Source organism: Manis javanica, chromosome 1, assembly GCF_040802235.1.
Source record: "Manis javanica isolate MJ-LG chromosome 1, MJ_LKY, whole genome shotgun sequence".
In the NCBI taxonomy this organism is placed as follows: Eukaryota; Metazoa; Chordata; class Mammalia; order Pholidota; family Manidae; genus Manis; species Manis javanica.
Window position 1 is genome coordinate 151,288,333 of NC_133156.1, and position 14,300 is coordinate 151,302,632.

General features: G+C 45.5%; 1 protein-coding gene across 3 annotated transcripts in view; it reads right to left on the reverse strand.

Annotated features, from left to right (window-relative positions):
• The window catches only part of SDHA (succinate dehydrogenase complex flavoprotein subunit A), a 36,183-nt gene that overhangs the window by 14,547 nt on the left and 7,336 nt on the right, over window positions 1–14,300 (reverse strand). For all 3 annotated transcript variants that reach the window (XM_037015606.2, XM_037015607.2, XM_073238548.1), the window contains exons 4-11: window positions 13,889–14,032; window positions 13,450–13,614; window positions 12,096–12,244; window positions 11,315–11,439; window positions 7,910–8,078; window positions 7,553–7,748; window positions 6,592–6,763; window positions 3,989–4,107 (exon numbers count right to left, since the gene is read on the reverse strand). In XM_037015606.2, the coding sequence (XP_036871501.1) occupies window positions 3,989–4,107; window positions 6,592–6,763; window positions 7,553–7,748; window positions 7,910–8,078; window positions 11,315–11,439; window positions 12,096–12,244; window positions 13,450–13,614; window positions 13,889–14,032 (1,239 nt within the window). The remainder of the gene's footprint in view (window positions 1–3,988; window positions 4,108–6,591; window positions 6,764–7,552; window positions 7,749–7,909; window positions 8,079–11,314; window positions 11,440–12,095; window positions 12,245–13,449; window positions 13,615–13,888; window positions 14,033–14,300) is intronic.

A 14,300-nucleotide genomic window follows, 5' to 3' on the forward strand; every position in this document is an offset into this window, starting at 1 on the left:
TCTCCTTTAATTCTGTTAGTATTTTTTTCACATATGTTGGTGCTCATTTATTAGCTGCATATATATTTATAATGGTTATATCCTCTTGTTTGACTGAGCTCTTTATCATTATATAATGTCCTTCTTTATCTTTTGTTACTTTCTTTATTTTGAAATCTATTTTGTCTGATAGTAGTATTGCAACACCTGCATTTTTCTCTCTGTTGTTTGCATGAAATATCTTTTTCCATCCCTTGACTTTAAGTCTTTGCATGTCTTTGGGTTTGAGGTGAGTTTCTTGTAAGCAGCATATGGATGGGTCTTGCTTTTGTATCCATTCTATTACTCTGTGTCTTTTGATTGGTGCATTCAGTCCATTTACATTTAGGGTGATTATTGAAAGGTATGTACTTATTGACATTGCAGGCTTTAAGTTTGTGGTTACCAAAGGTTCAAGGTTAGCTTCTTTACTGTCTTACTGTCTGACTTAACTCACTTATTGAGCTATTATAAACACAGTCTGATGATTCTTTATTTCTCTCCTTTCTTATTCCTCCTCCTCCCTTCTTTATATCTTGGGTGTTTTTTGTTCTGTGCTCTTTTTAGGAGTGCTCCCATCTAGAGCAGTCCCTGTAAGATGCCCTGTAGAGGTGGTTTGTGGGAGGCAAATTCCCTCAACGTTTGCTTGTCTGGGAATTGTTTAATCCCTCCTTCATATTTAAATGATAGTCGTGCTGGATACAGTAATCTTGGTTCGAGGCCCTTCTGTTTCATTGCATTAAGTATATCATGCCATTCTCTTCTGGCCTGGAGGGTTTCTGTTGAGAAGTCTGATGATAGCCTGATGGGTTTTCCTTTTTAGGTGACCTTTTTTTGCTCTCTGGCTGCCTTTAATACTGTCCTTGTCTTTGATCTTTGCCATTTTAATTATTATGTGTCTTGGTGTTGCCCTCCTTGGATCCCTTGTCATGGGAGTTCTGTGTACCTCTGTGGTCTGAGAGGCCATTTCCTCCCGTAGTTTGGAGAGGTTTTCAGCAATTATTTCTTCAAAGAGACTTTCTATCCCTTTTTCTCTCTCTTCTTCTTCTGGTACCCCTATAATGCGGATATTGTTCCGTTTTGATTGGCACTCAGTTCTCTTAAAATTCTTTCATTCCTGGAGATCCTTTTATCTCTCTCTGCATCAGCTTCTCTGCATTCCTGTTCTCTGTTTTCTAGTCCATTAATGGTCTCTTGCATCTCGTCCATTCTGTTTTGAAGTCCTTCCAGAGCTTGTTTTATTTCTGTATTCTCCCTCCTTTGTTCTTGCATATTTCTCTGCAAGTCCATCAGCATGGTTATGACTTTTGTTTTGAATTCTTCTTCCGGAAGACTGGTTAAATCTATCTCCCTGGGTTCCTTTTCAGGGGAAGATGTAGCAGATGTCAAAGCTTTCTGGGTTAGTCTTGTCTGGATCAAATTTTTTTGCCTTTTCATGTTGATAGGTGCAGTGGTGAGCTACTGGCTTTCTGTCAGTTTGGAGAGCTAAGGCTTTTTCCACTTGCTCCTGGCCTCTTTACTGGGACAACTGCAACCCCTAGTGGGTTGTGTTGGGCAATTGCGTGTAGACTGGGTCTCTCTATCTTGCCCGGCAGTTATGGAGGAAGCTCCCTTGCTGTGGGCGTGGCCAGCCTCAGGCTGCTGCTCTGCTATGGCGGGGCCCTGGAGGGGTAATGGACGGGGGACTGTTTGGCTGTTTACCTCTGTGAGGGGTCTCAGAGCTGTTGCCCAGGGGGTTAGTGCGCCCGGAGTTCCCTGTAATTTCCAGCTGCTGGACTGTGACCCAGAATGCTTCCATCAAGCTGTGGCGTCCCTGTCCCTTTAAGACTTTCAAAAAGCACTTGCTTTTCTTTGTCACAGGGGTGCTGGCTTCGGGACCCACTCAAAGAGCTTGCTGCCCTGTTTCCCTAGTTTCCAGCACCCCACGCATGCACTGTGTCTGTGCTCTGGTGCAGATGGCTAGGGCTGGGTGATTAGCAGTCCTGGGCTCCCTCTCCCTCCCCGCTCCGACTCCTCTCCTTCCGCCGGGAGCTAGGGTGAGGGGCCCTCGGGTCCCGCCGGGCCGGGGCTTGTATCTTACCACTTTCACCAGGCGCTGGGTTCTCGCAGGTGTGGATATAGTCTGGCTCTTGTCCTGTGTCTTCTGGTCTCTCTTTTAGGATTAGTTGTATTTGTTGTATTTTCAAAAATATATGTTTTTGGGAGGAAACTCCCACTGTCCTACTCACGCCGCCATCTTGGCTCCGCCTCCTCAACATACAATTTTTTTTTTTGACTTTCAACTTTACAATGGTGGAAGAATATGCAATCAGCAGAAACTGCACCCCAAAATTTGAATTTGGATCTTTCCTTGGGCTAGTGTTAGGCAGTATGGTCTTCTCTCATATTGTTGGGGTGTGAGTAGCAGCGAGTCACAACTCCCAATCAGCTACACAATCATGGGGGTGAACAACCGACACAGTGCCAACCATTCTGTACCTGTACAACCATTCTGTTTTTCACTTTCAGTACAGTATTCAATGTACTATATGGGCCAGTCAACACTTTATTAAAAAACAGGTTTTGTGTTAGATGATTGTGCCCACCTATAGGCTAATATAGTGTTTGGAGCACATTTAGGTAGACTAGGCTAAGATGTGATGTTCAGTAGGTGAGTGTATTAAACACATTTATGACTTACAGTGTTTTTAATTTACCAGTTTATTGGGACACAACCCCAATGGAAGTTGAGGAAGGGCTGTACCTGCTGTATATGTTCGGAATGCCTCCAACAATTCCTATTTCAGTATCTCTCATGGATTCATCATTTCAGTGTCTGAGTGGGGGTTCCTGTTGTCCAATGCAATGATCTTACCTGTCCTAGCTGGTCGCCAACCCAATTATCAGTACCCTACAAAAGTCCTACATAGTGTCACTTGACTGGCTGTCCTGAAACATACTGTGCTATTGTCCTCACCACTTCAGGAAGCCTCCCTGAAGCCCAATGCCAACTGAAGAGAGACCACACAGACCTAAGAGAATGGAGGTATGTAACTTTTTTTCTTTTGGTGGTTCCTGTGTGTTTGTGCCACTGGACTACTTTTAGAATATGACTAAAGCAAGGGGATCCTTTTCAGAAAATGTCCCCTAACAAAAATTCCTGCAAATAATTTCAAATGGGCAAAGATCTCATTCATGGACCAAAATCCCTGTTAGAAGAATCTGACTGATTCCTAGCTACTTTACATATTATTTTTATTGCTCCGTATCTGTGCTATCCAATGCAGTAGCTGGTAATCAAATGTAGCTATTTATATTCAAACTAAAACTAAGTAAAGTTCATTTCTTTAGTCAGACTGGTCACATTTCATATGCTCCACAGTCGTGTGTGGTCAAAGACACAGAGCACTTCCATCCTCACGTAACGTTCCTATGGATGTACTAATCCAGAGAGCAAACACTCTTATAGTAAGCAATGCACAGATCATGTTTTCCACATACTGTCTGTGGTCCCCTCTTCCTGATTTTATTTAGGGGCATCAATGGACCCAGTTCATGGACATTTCCCAGAGTTGCTGGAAGCTAGATTGGATGATGGATGGGATTAGTTTCTCAGCAATGAGATGTGCTTGGCTTTCGGGAAACTTGCTTATTAAAGGAAGCTCCGGCTGGGAACTGAGCTTCTTGGACCTCCCATGTCCCTCCTCCTTCAGGCTGTGACATACACATGACGGCCAGAGATGATCTGTGGAGGGAAGCTGCATGCAAGCACCCTGGAGCACACAAGGGAAGGCCAAGTCCCTGCTGCAGCACAGCTGCTTCCAGCTTTCCATGTGGGAGGACAGGCACTTCTGTCTTCTTCCAGCCCAATCCCTGCTATGATCCTACTTGATACCACACACACATACATCCTCTGTTGCTTCCCCATGCCCCACATCAGGGCTTCTGATGAGCCCCATCTGTGCACTGCACAGCCCATCTAGGTTCCTACCTTCTGCATGCTGAGTCGTAGTTCTGATGTTCTTATGCTTCCATCAGCAAATCTCAATTTGTCAAGATTTACAACAGATTCTTCCCCAGCATTTGGCCTAACTGGAGGAATTTTATCTCCTAAAAGAGAGAAAACAAGAATTTTTAACTTTGGAACACTATTAAGAAAAACCAGATGGGTTTTGAATAAGAAGTGTGTATTATAGCCTTTCAGGAAGTTTGGCAAATGCACACATAACCTGAGCTAATACTCTGCACAGACCACTCTACACCTGAGGGACCACCTACTGACTTGGGGCAAAGAGCAAACATCAAGACAAAATTTCTGGCAAAGAGGTGTTCAGTAAATAATCTCAGAAAGGACAAAACAGAAGTCATCTCTTAAATTAAAAAATTAGATTGATACAAACACATCTTGTACGGTTACTCTCTGCAGGTAAAAATGGCATCCTCCAGAGGACAGTCTCAGCAATTCAGCCACCAGCATAAGGGACATGGAGGGGCCTGGCTTCCTCCAACTCATCTCCTGCTGATCCTGAAACTCACATCCTCTTCCCTAAACCTCAGTATTTGGTGTTCTTGCTTTCTAAAAAAATTCATGTTTTAAGGATTTTAAAGTTTCTTTGGGAGGGGATAACATGTTTTAAAAGGTATCTTCTTCAATAGGTAATAAGTGCAAGAGATATGAGATCCAGGAGACCAAGGTCTGCATGTAAAGTAGGGTTACTGGCAGTCTCTCTCCCCAAGGGATGGGATACCTTGCCTCTGTGCATTTCAGCCTGGAGTTGTTGTCAGAACAAGGGACACATTGTGTCTGAAAATGGAACCTGTTCTTTTCATTCTATGCATCCTGGTAACTATAGGTATGAAAGGGGGTGCAGCCTCTCATTACACTAAGGGCTCTGTTGAACTAGTAGGTCAATTACATCACTTTTGCCAACTTAAAATCCATACAAATGGGGAAACGACAGCCTCTTCAACAACTGTTGTTGGCAAAACTGGACACCTAACATGCAAGAGAATGAAATGGATTATTGGCTAATCTCATACACAAAAGTAAACACAAAATGGATCAAAGATCTGAATGTAAGTCATGAAACCATAAAACTCTTAGAAGAAAACATAGGCAAAAATCTCTTGAACATAAGAATGAGCAACTTTTTCCTGAACGCATGTCCTCGGGCAAGGGAAACAAAATAAAAAATGAACAAATGGGACTACATCATGCTAAAAAGCTTCTGTATAGCAAAAGACATCATCAGTAGGACAAAAAGGTATCCTACAGTATGGGAGGATATATTTGTAAATGACATATCTGATAAGGGGTTAACATCCAAAATATATAAGAACTCACATGCCTCAACACCCAAAAAGCAAACAACCCTATTAAAAAATGGGCAGAGGATCGGAACAGACACTTCTCCAAAGAAGAAATTCAGATGGCCAACAAGCACATGAGAAGATGCTCCACATTGCTAATCATCAGGAAACGCAAATTAAAACCACAATGAGGTATCACCTCACACGAGTTAGGATGGCCAACATAGAGAAGACTAGGAACAAATGCTGGCAAGGATGCGGAGAAAGGGGAACCCTCCTACACTGCTGGTGGGAATGTAAACTAGTTCAACCATTGTGGAAAGCAACATGGAGATTCCTCAAAAAACTAAACATAGAAATACCATTTGACCCACGAATTCCACTCCTAAAACGAGAAACAACTTCTCAGATTCAAAAAAACATATGCAACAAAACGAGGTGGGGGAGCAGGCACAGGGAAGGCAGTATAGCAGAGAAGACAAACAGGGACTCTATAGCACCTTACTACACTGATGGACAGTGACTGCAATGGTGTATGGGGGGGACTTGATAATAAGGGTGAATGTAATAACCACATTGTTTTTCTTGTGAAACCTGTGTAAGAGAATATATCAATATATTAATAATAAAAAAAAGCCCTTTAAAAGAGGAAATCAATACAAAAAGCTTTTGTTTAAGAGAAACAGATCTGATCTGAACCATTAACACTAATGAAGTGTAATAAGGTCAGAGGCCTGTGCTCCCATCGTCCTCACCCTGGCAACAATGTCTGCACCTCACACCCTGTTCTGAGCAAATGGGGACAAGATAACCAACATGAAGGTCCTTTGGAAGGTCTGAGCAACAGTAACTGTCCTGTTCTCGGTAGTGCTTGCACATCAAACCCATGTTGTCTTTTCCTTGGCAAATTAAGTCAGCACAAAAAATCAGTCATAGACTGAAGTCTGTTCTATCACCGCAGGGAGACACGTAATACGTACATAAACTTCCCTTCAAAATAATTATTTCCTAATAGTGACTTTTCTAAGCAGAACATAATGACTGCAAAAAAAAAATATCTGGCCCAAAAGAGTCACCCTCTGAACTCTTAGAACCCCCATCTAGCCTGCATCGAGTCTCAAGTCTATCACCGTGTCAATCCCTGAATTTGTTTCTTCACTTCTAGGGGATAAATCCAGACCACCACCGTATGATCACTGAGCAAAGTTCCAATTACAAATCAAGGTCTTATAAATAAAGACCTCCTGCTTATGACACAGCCTGGCTACTTGGGACGATGCATACCCGGTCTGCAGGATTCAGCGATACTCAGGGCACATGCCCGGCCAAAAACGACCAGATCCAAGAGTGAGTTTGCCCCCAGACGATTGGCACCATGCACGGAGGCGCAGGCAGCCTCCCCACAGGCGTACAGGCCAGGCACAACCTGGTCCTGGCCGTCCACATGTCGCAGAACCTGTGGGGGAGACATAGGAGGTTTAAGCAGTGCATTCTGCATAGGCTACTTCCCCACAGCGGGAGCCTGTTGGTGTCCGGGAAGGAAGAGGAAGTGAAGGCCCATGTTCTCTGTCTACAGGGAACCCCAACACATCTGTCCTGTACTTGGTTACCCCAAGCCAAGGAGCCAAATTAAATTGTGTTCTTTATACCTAAGACCTGCAATTTCAACCCCCTGCCCACTGCTTCTGACTTAACCCCCTTTATTTCCACAATCGTTTTGGGCTTGGTAAGAGGAATAGGGCAGGTAGAAGAACATTAAAATGGGAGGTAGAGGAGTTGAGTTGTATTTCAGACCCTTCCAACTTATTACTCGTCTATAAAATCAGAATAAAATTCCTACCTACCTCACCTGATGAGGCTAAAATAACTGAAAAGTCCTCTGTGAACTGCAAACCATCAAAGTGTATTCATTGTAAAGAACTTAAGGTCACTGTAAAAACAACTAGATTATAGGAAAATAATTATAAACTGGAAAAAGTCAAGTTATATTAAATCTAGTGCTATCTACTAAGGAGGAATTAATAATTAGCAATTAATTAAGGATGGAATCCAAAAACTGGAAGGTAACCAAGGCTGTACCTGCTCCGGGAGGAGCAGTTTAAAGCTGGTGCAGCCGACCACACGGCACAAAGCTTCCTTGGGGAAAACATCCGTCTTCTCCTCTAACGAAGACTAAAGGCACAATGGTGCAGCAGGCCCGCAGATCTGCCCTCCTTCCCTCCGTGGGAGTGCTTGGCTTTGTCACCTGCCCCTTGTAGTTGGTGGGGACACCACCCATGTTGTAATGCACGGTGGGAAGGACGGGGATCGGCTCCTTGGTAACATCCACGCCCGCAAAGATCATGGCCGTCTCTGAGATGCCAGGCAGGCGCATGGCCAGCTGCTCGGGGGGCAGATGATGAAGCTGCAGGTACACGTGGTCCTTCTCAGGCCCGCAGCCCCTGGTAAGATGGCATCGCACGTAAGGCAGAGGACAGAGGTGGGCTGGGGTAGGTTGTGAAACACAGAAACCACACCTCCCCATGTTAAATGCAGATGTAAACAAGAGCCACCAGGTAAGGCAGGTGTGCTCTCAAACACCTTTGGAGATAGTCACACAAACCTTCCTTCACGCATTTCCAGAGTCATGGACCGAGACACCACATCCCTGGATGCCAGGTCTTTTGCAACGGGGGCGTATCGTTCCATGAACCTCTCGCCTTGACTGTTAATGAGGATGCCTCCCTCTCCACGGCAACCTTCCGTAATGAGACAACCAGCGCCATATATGCCTGTGAAGGATGCGACACACTCAGTGTTTTGACCTGACAACTGCCATGTCTGTTTCAAATGCAAGTATCTTTTTCAAGACATTTTTGGGACGAAGATGGAAAAGGGCTGGCAAAGGACATTTTAAAACAGAGTAAGAGGAAAAGTTAAGGAGTAGTGGGAAGCTTTTTATTTTATTTTATTTTGTTATCATTAATCTACAATTACATGAAGAACATTATGTTTACTAGGCTTTCCCCTACCCCAAGTCCCCCCCACAAACCCCATTACAGTCACTGTCCATCAGGATAGTAAGATGTTGTAGAATCACTACTTGTCTTCTGTTACACAGCCCTCCCCTTTCTCCCACCCCCCACATTATACATGCTAATCATAATACCCCCTTTCTTCTTCTCCACCCTATCCTCCCATTCTCCCCAGTCTCTTTCCCTTTGGTAACTGTTAGTCCATTCTTGGGTTCTGTGATTCTGCTGCTGTTTTGTTCCTTCAGTTTTTCCTTTGTTCTTATACTCCACAGATGAGTGAAATCATTGGTATTTGTCTTTCTCCGCTTGGCTTATTTCACTGAGCATAATACCCTCTAGCTCCATCCATGTTGTTGCAAATGGTAGGATTTGTTTTCTTCTTATGGCCAAATACTATTCCATTGTGTATATGTACCACATCTTCCTTATCCATTCATCTACTGATGGACACTTAGGTTGCTTCCATTTCTTGGCTATTGTAAATAGTGCTGTGATGAACAGGGGTGCATCTATCTTTTTCAAACTGGAGTGCTGCATTTGTAGGGTAAATTCCTAGAAGTGGAATTCCTGGGTCAAATGGTAAGTCTATTTTGAGCTTTTTGAGGAACCTCCATACTGCTTTCCACAATGGTTGAACTAATTTACATTCCCACCAGCAGTGTAGGAGGGTTCTCCTTCCTCCACAACCTCGCCAACATTTGTCGTTGTTTGTCTTTTGGATGATAGCCATCCTTACTGGTGTGAGGTGATACCTCATTGTAGTTTTAATTTGCATTTCTCTGATAACTAGCGATGTGGAGCATCTTTTCATGGGTCTGTTGGCCATCTGAATTTCTTCTTTGGAGAATTGTCTGTTCAGCTCCTCTGCCCATTTTTTAATTGGATTATTTGCTTTTTGTTTGTTGACGCGTGTGAGCTCTTTATAGATTTTGGATGTCAAGCGTTTATCGGATCTGTCATTTACGAACATATTCTCCCATACTGCAGGGTACCTTTTTGTTCTATTGATGGTGTACTTTGCTGTACAGAAGCTTTTCAGCATGATATAGTCCCTCTTGTTCATTTTTGTTTGTGTTTTCCTTGCCTGGGGAGATATGTTCATGAAGAAGTTGCTAATGTTTATGTCGAAGAGATTTTTGCCTATGTTTTTTTTCTAAGAGTTTTATGGTTTCATGACTTACATTCAGGTCTTTGATCCATTTTGAATTTACTTTTGTGTATGGGGTTAGACAGTGATCCAGTTTCATTCTCTTACATGTAGCTGTACAGTTTTGCCAGCACCATCTGTTGAATAGACTGTCATTTACCCATTGTATGGCCATGGCTCCTTTATCATATATTAATTGACCATATATGACTGGGTTAATATCTGGGGCCTCTATTCTGTTCCACTGGTCTGTGGCTCTGTTCTTGTGCCAGTACCAAACTGTCTTGATTACTATGGCTTTGTAGTAGAGTTTGAAGTTGGGGAGTGAGATCCCCCACAGTAGTGGGAAGTTTTGATAACAAGAAGTATGAACACAGCAATGAGAAGGGACAGCTGCCTAACTGGTGATGAAGCTCTGAGCACTCTGATGACACTATTCTAGACTTTCACCACAACCAATCCAGGTTTTGTTTTAATTTTTGAGCGCCCTTTTGCACCATGAAATTATTACCTGTTTAGGTTGGGAAACCAGCTTCAAAAGTCTGTACCTAAAGTAATCAAACAATGATCGTAACTGCTGCGGTTAATACTTTGTGGTACTTGATAAAGTCAATTCTTTAGTTCTACAATGACCCCAGATGCTTCTCCCCATTTTCAGATATACACAAAACTAGGAACTGCAGCAACACCCCATAGCTCAAAGGGCAGAGCCCAAGTCCAACCTTAACAACACAGCAGGGTCTGAGCCGAGCCTCAGCGTCATCCCTCAATGTAATGAAACAAGAATGCCAGGCACTCACTTGCATTTTACAAAGAGATAAATACATAAACCAATGCAACTTGATAGCCACCCTTCATCAGTGCAGAGAGGGGTGTCCTGCTGTTGGAACAAGCATGCTGATTCCTGCATCTCATCTGTCCTCCAGTTTTCCTAGTTTCAATGGCATTTTCCCCAGTGGTGGGTTCACAGAAAAGAATCAAGAAATGGAGTTCTAAATAAATTAGAGGTAATTCAGATGTCTCAGACATTTTATTGATTAAAAATAATAATCAAAACCCCACCTAATACATTTCATATATTTCAACCCTAACAAGGATCAGGAAGAACATGCTGACAGAGCGAAGAGGAGTAACAGGACTAGCGCCTTAGCACAGTGGCAGCTGCTACTGTGTGGGGCTTCCTCAGCTGACAGGCAGTAAGAAGCCACCCAGAGTCCAGCAGGAGAGTCCTCTCCCCCAGGAGGCTGCTCTCGCTTCCCCCACCCCCAGATCTGCTTCTGGATGACAGTTCCCAAGCTCTCCCAGACCTGCTTCTCCAGCCTCACCCTGACCCTTGAGGAGACCACCCCCACCCACGACTGGCACCTCCCAGAGATGCCTGTCACAGCTGTATCCGAGCTTGCTGCCCTGTGACCCAGCAGCCCAGTGCTCTCCCTACAGCCCTCCAGTCTGCCCAGGCCAGTCTTTTGGTCAAATGTGTCCCCTTCCTCACAGGATATACACTCAGTAAACACCGAGGCCCTACTGTGTGCTGGGCACTGTGAAGACACCAGGAAATGAAACAGACCCGCCCCTACCCTCTGCAGCTGGCAGCCTGGCAAGGGAAGGGGCGCTGCCTCACAGCTGTGGCTCCCCACCGGGGCTGAATACAGGCCGAGGCAGTTTAGGGTTAGGATGGTGACTTGGACTGCCGCAGGAGAAACAGGGAAAGATCCTGAGGTAAGGACAGGGTGGGTCTGAGATGAGTGGTCAGGTAATCAGAAAGGTGTTAGCATCTCTAAGTACAGAGGAGCATCCCACAGGTACAGAGGACAAGGTCCCCAGCCCACAGGCAGTGCTGGCCTACCTGTGGGGTGGAACTGAATGAACTCCAAGTCCTGGCAGGGAAGGCCCGCCCGCGTGATCATGGCTGTGCCATCGCCGGTGCTGGTGTGGGCAGACGTGCAGCTGAAGTAGGTGCGTCCGTACCCTCTGGGAAACAGATGGGCCAGCAGAGAATGACTGCCCGAACATCCCGTTAGGACCTCCCTGCTAATGGTTCCAAGGGAGTGGTGCGGATGCTGGTGTAACACAGAAGGCCCTGGGCAACTGGGATGGGAGCCTGGGGTACGGAGAAGGCCCCTGCATTTGCACCTTAGTACTCTTCATGCTGCTTGAGTGATTTCCCTGGTACATGTGTTACTTTTGTATCCTGAATGTTTATGGACTCACTTCTTTGAAGGCCTAAGGTAAAAGACTGATGGTATATAAAATGGAATTCACTCATTTTCACCACATGAAAACAAGCACCTATCTACTATTAGCAAAGACACAGCACCCACCAAAGCAAAAAAGATATTGTTCTATGAAATGTCATGGGACTCTCTAGACCCAGCTTACTCTCAGGCCCTCCCAGCTGTGAGGTAGTGACACTGTCTCATGCACCTCCAAGGCAGTGTTCCTTCGCACTCCCCCTCTCCGCCCACGAAGATGAGGGACTGAGGCTGGCCAAGCCTGTAATCCCTAATGGGGTAGGCCCTGGCCTGTGCCTGAACCATTACTCCCTAAAGCCTCCATCATGACAGTAAAGAAGGAGAAACTCAACTTCCCCACAGAGAAATTGGTTAAGACAGAAATCAGACTCCTACCCAGTAGCTACAACAGTGTTCTTGGCTCTTATGCGATGGATAGACCCGTCCTCTATGCACAGTGCGACCACACCACGGCACTCCCCATCTTCCATCAAAAGGTCCAAGGCAAAATACTCTACAAAATAGCTGGTATCATATCGCAGAGACTGAAAAACAAGAAAACAGGGATCCGTTTTCAACTGCATAAAACTGTTTAAAACCAATATTTACGGCGGTGTTGCCCATGTGAACAGCCTGAAGACCTTGCTCTGGATCATGGAGGATGGATTAGGGAAACCCTAGGAGAGCGCCAGGCTGGGAAGAGGGCACACACTCAACCAGATGACAGTGTGGATGCTGGTGTAACACAGAAGGCACCCTGCTCTCAGTGGCATAAACCAACCATAAAAGGACACACAGCACATCAGTGCATGCCAGGAGAGGATCGGTAACATGGTAACACATCCTACTTCCACATGACCCTAAGAGGCATTCCAGGTTTTCTGTCTCTGCACACAGACTATGCTCCCTTCACAGTGACACCAGAGCTGGGGCCCACGGACCACGGGGTTCGACTTGGACTGGGCTGTGCTCTAAGGGAGTTGCTTGCCACACATGGCAACTTGATCTAAATGAAATACTCAGCCCCTCAGCACAATGGCTGTTATCTGTAATGGCCACATGTGGCTGACAGCTGCAGGACTAGACAGCACAGAGAAGCAAGTTTACCATAGCAGAAGGTTCAACTGGACAGAGCCAGCCCGGGCCCTGGGTCTGACAGTCCCCTCAGGTAACAGAAATGGCTCGTGAACCTGCAGCTACCTGCACAATACACAATTCAGAGGGATGGGCAGGTCCTATCACATATTTGTCTACACACGGGGCCACAGAAGCCACTGGTGTCCTAACAGCTGCAAGTCAATGACAGTTCCCATTTGAAAGCAAGACTTCAGAACACTGATTATACCTACTCAATATTACTCGGAATACTGACCATCTGGCCAGGCCAAAGCTGGCCTCCATTAGCCAGTGACTCCTGCCCCTGCAGGCTTAGTCCAGTTTTAACAGTTAAGTATGAAAATAGATCAATTGGTTCACAAACTGAGATGAACCTGGGAATACTCTCCTAACACTTTCATCAAGACAGATCATGAACTCAAGCCTGGTGTGTAATGATCACCACTTTCTAAGATACACACTTACAAATTAAACTTAGAGTACATGGCCTATCAAGTCATTCTGCCACTGTCTGAGTGACCCTGAGAGGACATGCTGCTGCTAATGTGACGCCAGGAGCAACCTTTTGACTTATGGACACGTCTGGGCTGACCAGACCACACACTGCCACCTTGCACTCTCAGGGAGGCCTCACCCTTCCATACAACGTGTGCAGCAGCGAGTGGCCAGTGCGGTCAGCCACACAGCAGCACCGATGGGCCTGCCCGCCTTTCCCAAACTTGAGGCTCTGTCCACCAAAAGCGCGCTGGTAGATCTTCCCATCTTCAGTTCTGCTGAATGGCATGCCGTAATTCTCCAGCTGTGAAACACAAACATACACCTAGAAACTTAAAAGAATCATGATATTCATGCTAGTTTACACTGAACAACTTCAATATAACCCTGCAAACCTGAAACTCATATCATCTATGAAAATCTCAGCACTACATCAAGAGAAGAGTTTCTCTATTAAGTGAGTCAAATGGTTAATAACAGGAGAGATTTCCCTCGTCTGGCCAGCTTGCCATCCTCCCGGCCAGCCACCTCTGCCCTGGTCCCTCTTCTGCATTAGGACAGTCCATTCAAGGGCTCACCTCAACCACTGAGGCAGGGGCCTGTTCTGTCATGTAGTGGATGGCATCCTGGTCCCCCAGCCAGTCGGAGCCCTTTACGGTATCATAGAAGTGCCACCTCCAGTTGTCCTCCTCCATGTTCCCCAGAGCAGCATTGATTCCTCCCTGAAAACAGAGAGTAAGCTTAGGAGCTACAGGTGGGCATCCCAGGGATGTCTTCCAGGCTCAGCTCTCAGCTGCCCCCTCAGGAAAGCCAACCACCTGTGAGAAAATCGCAAGGGGGCTGACTGCGAATAGGCTGTGGGACCTTCCTTACAGAGGAGGCGGCTCTGCCTGACAGATTCCAAGTCTCACTTCCTCGCCTCCCAGGCTAGTGACAGGGGCCAAGTTACAGCATCCCTCAGCCTCAGCCTCCCAATCCATGACAGGGACA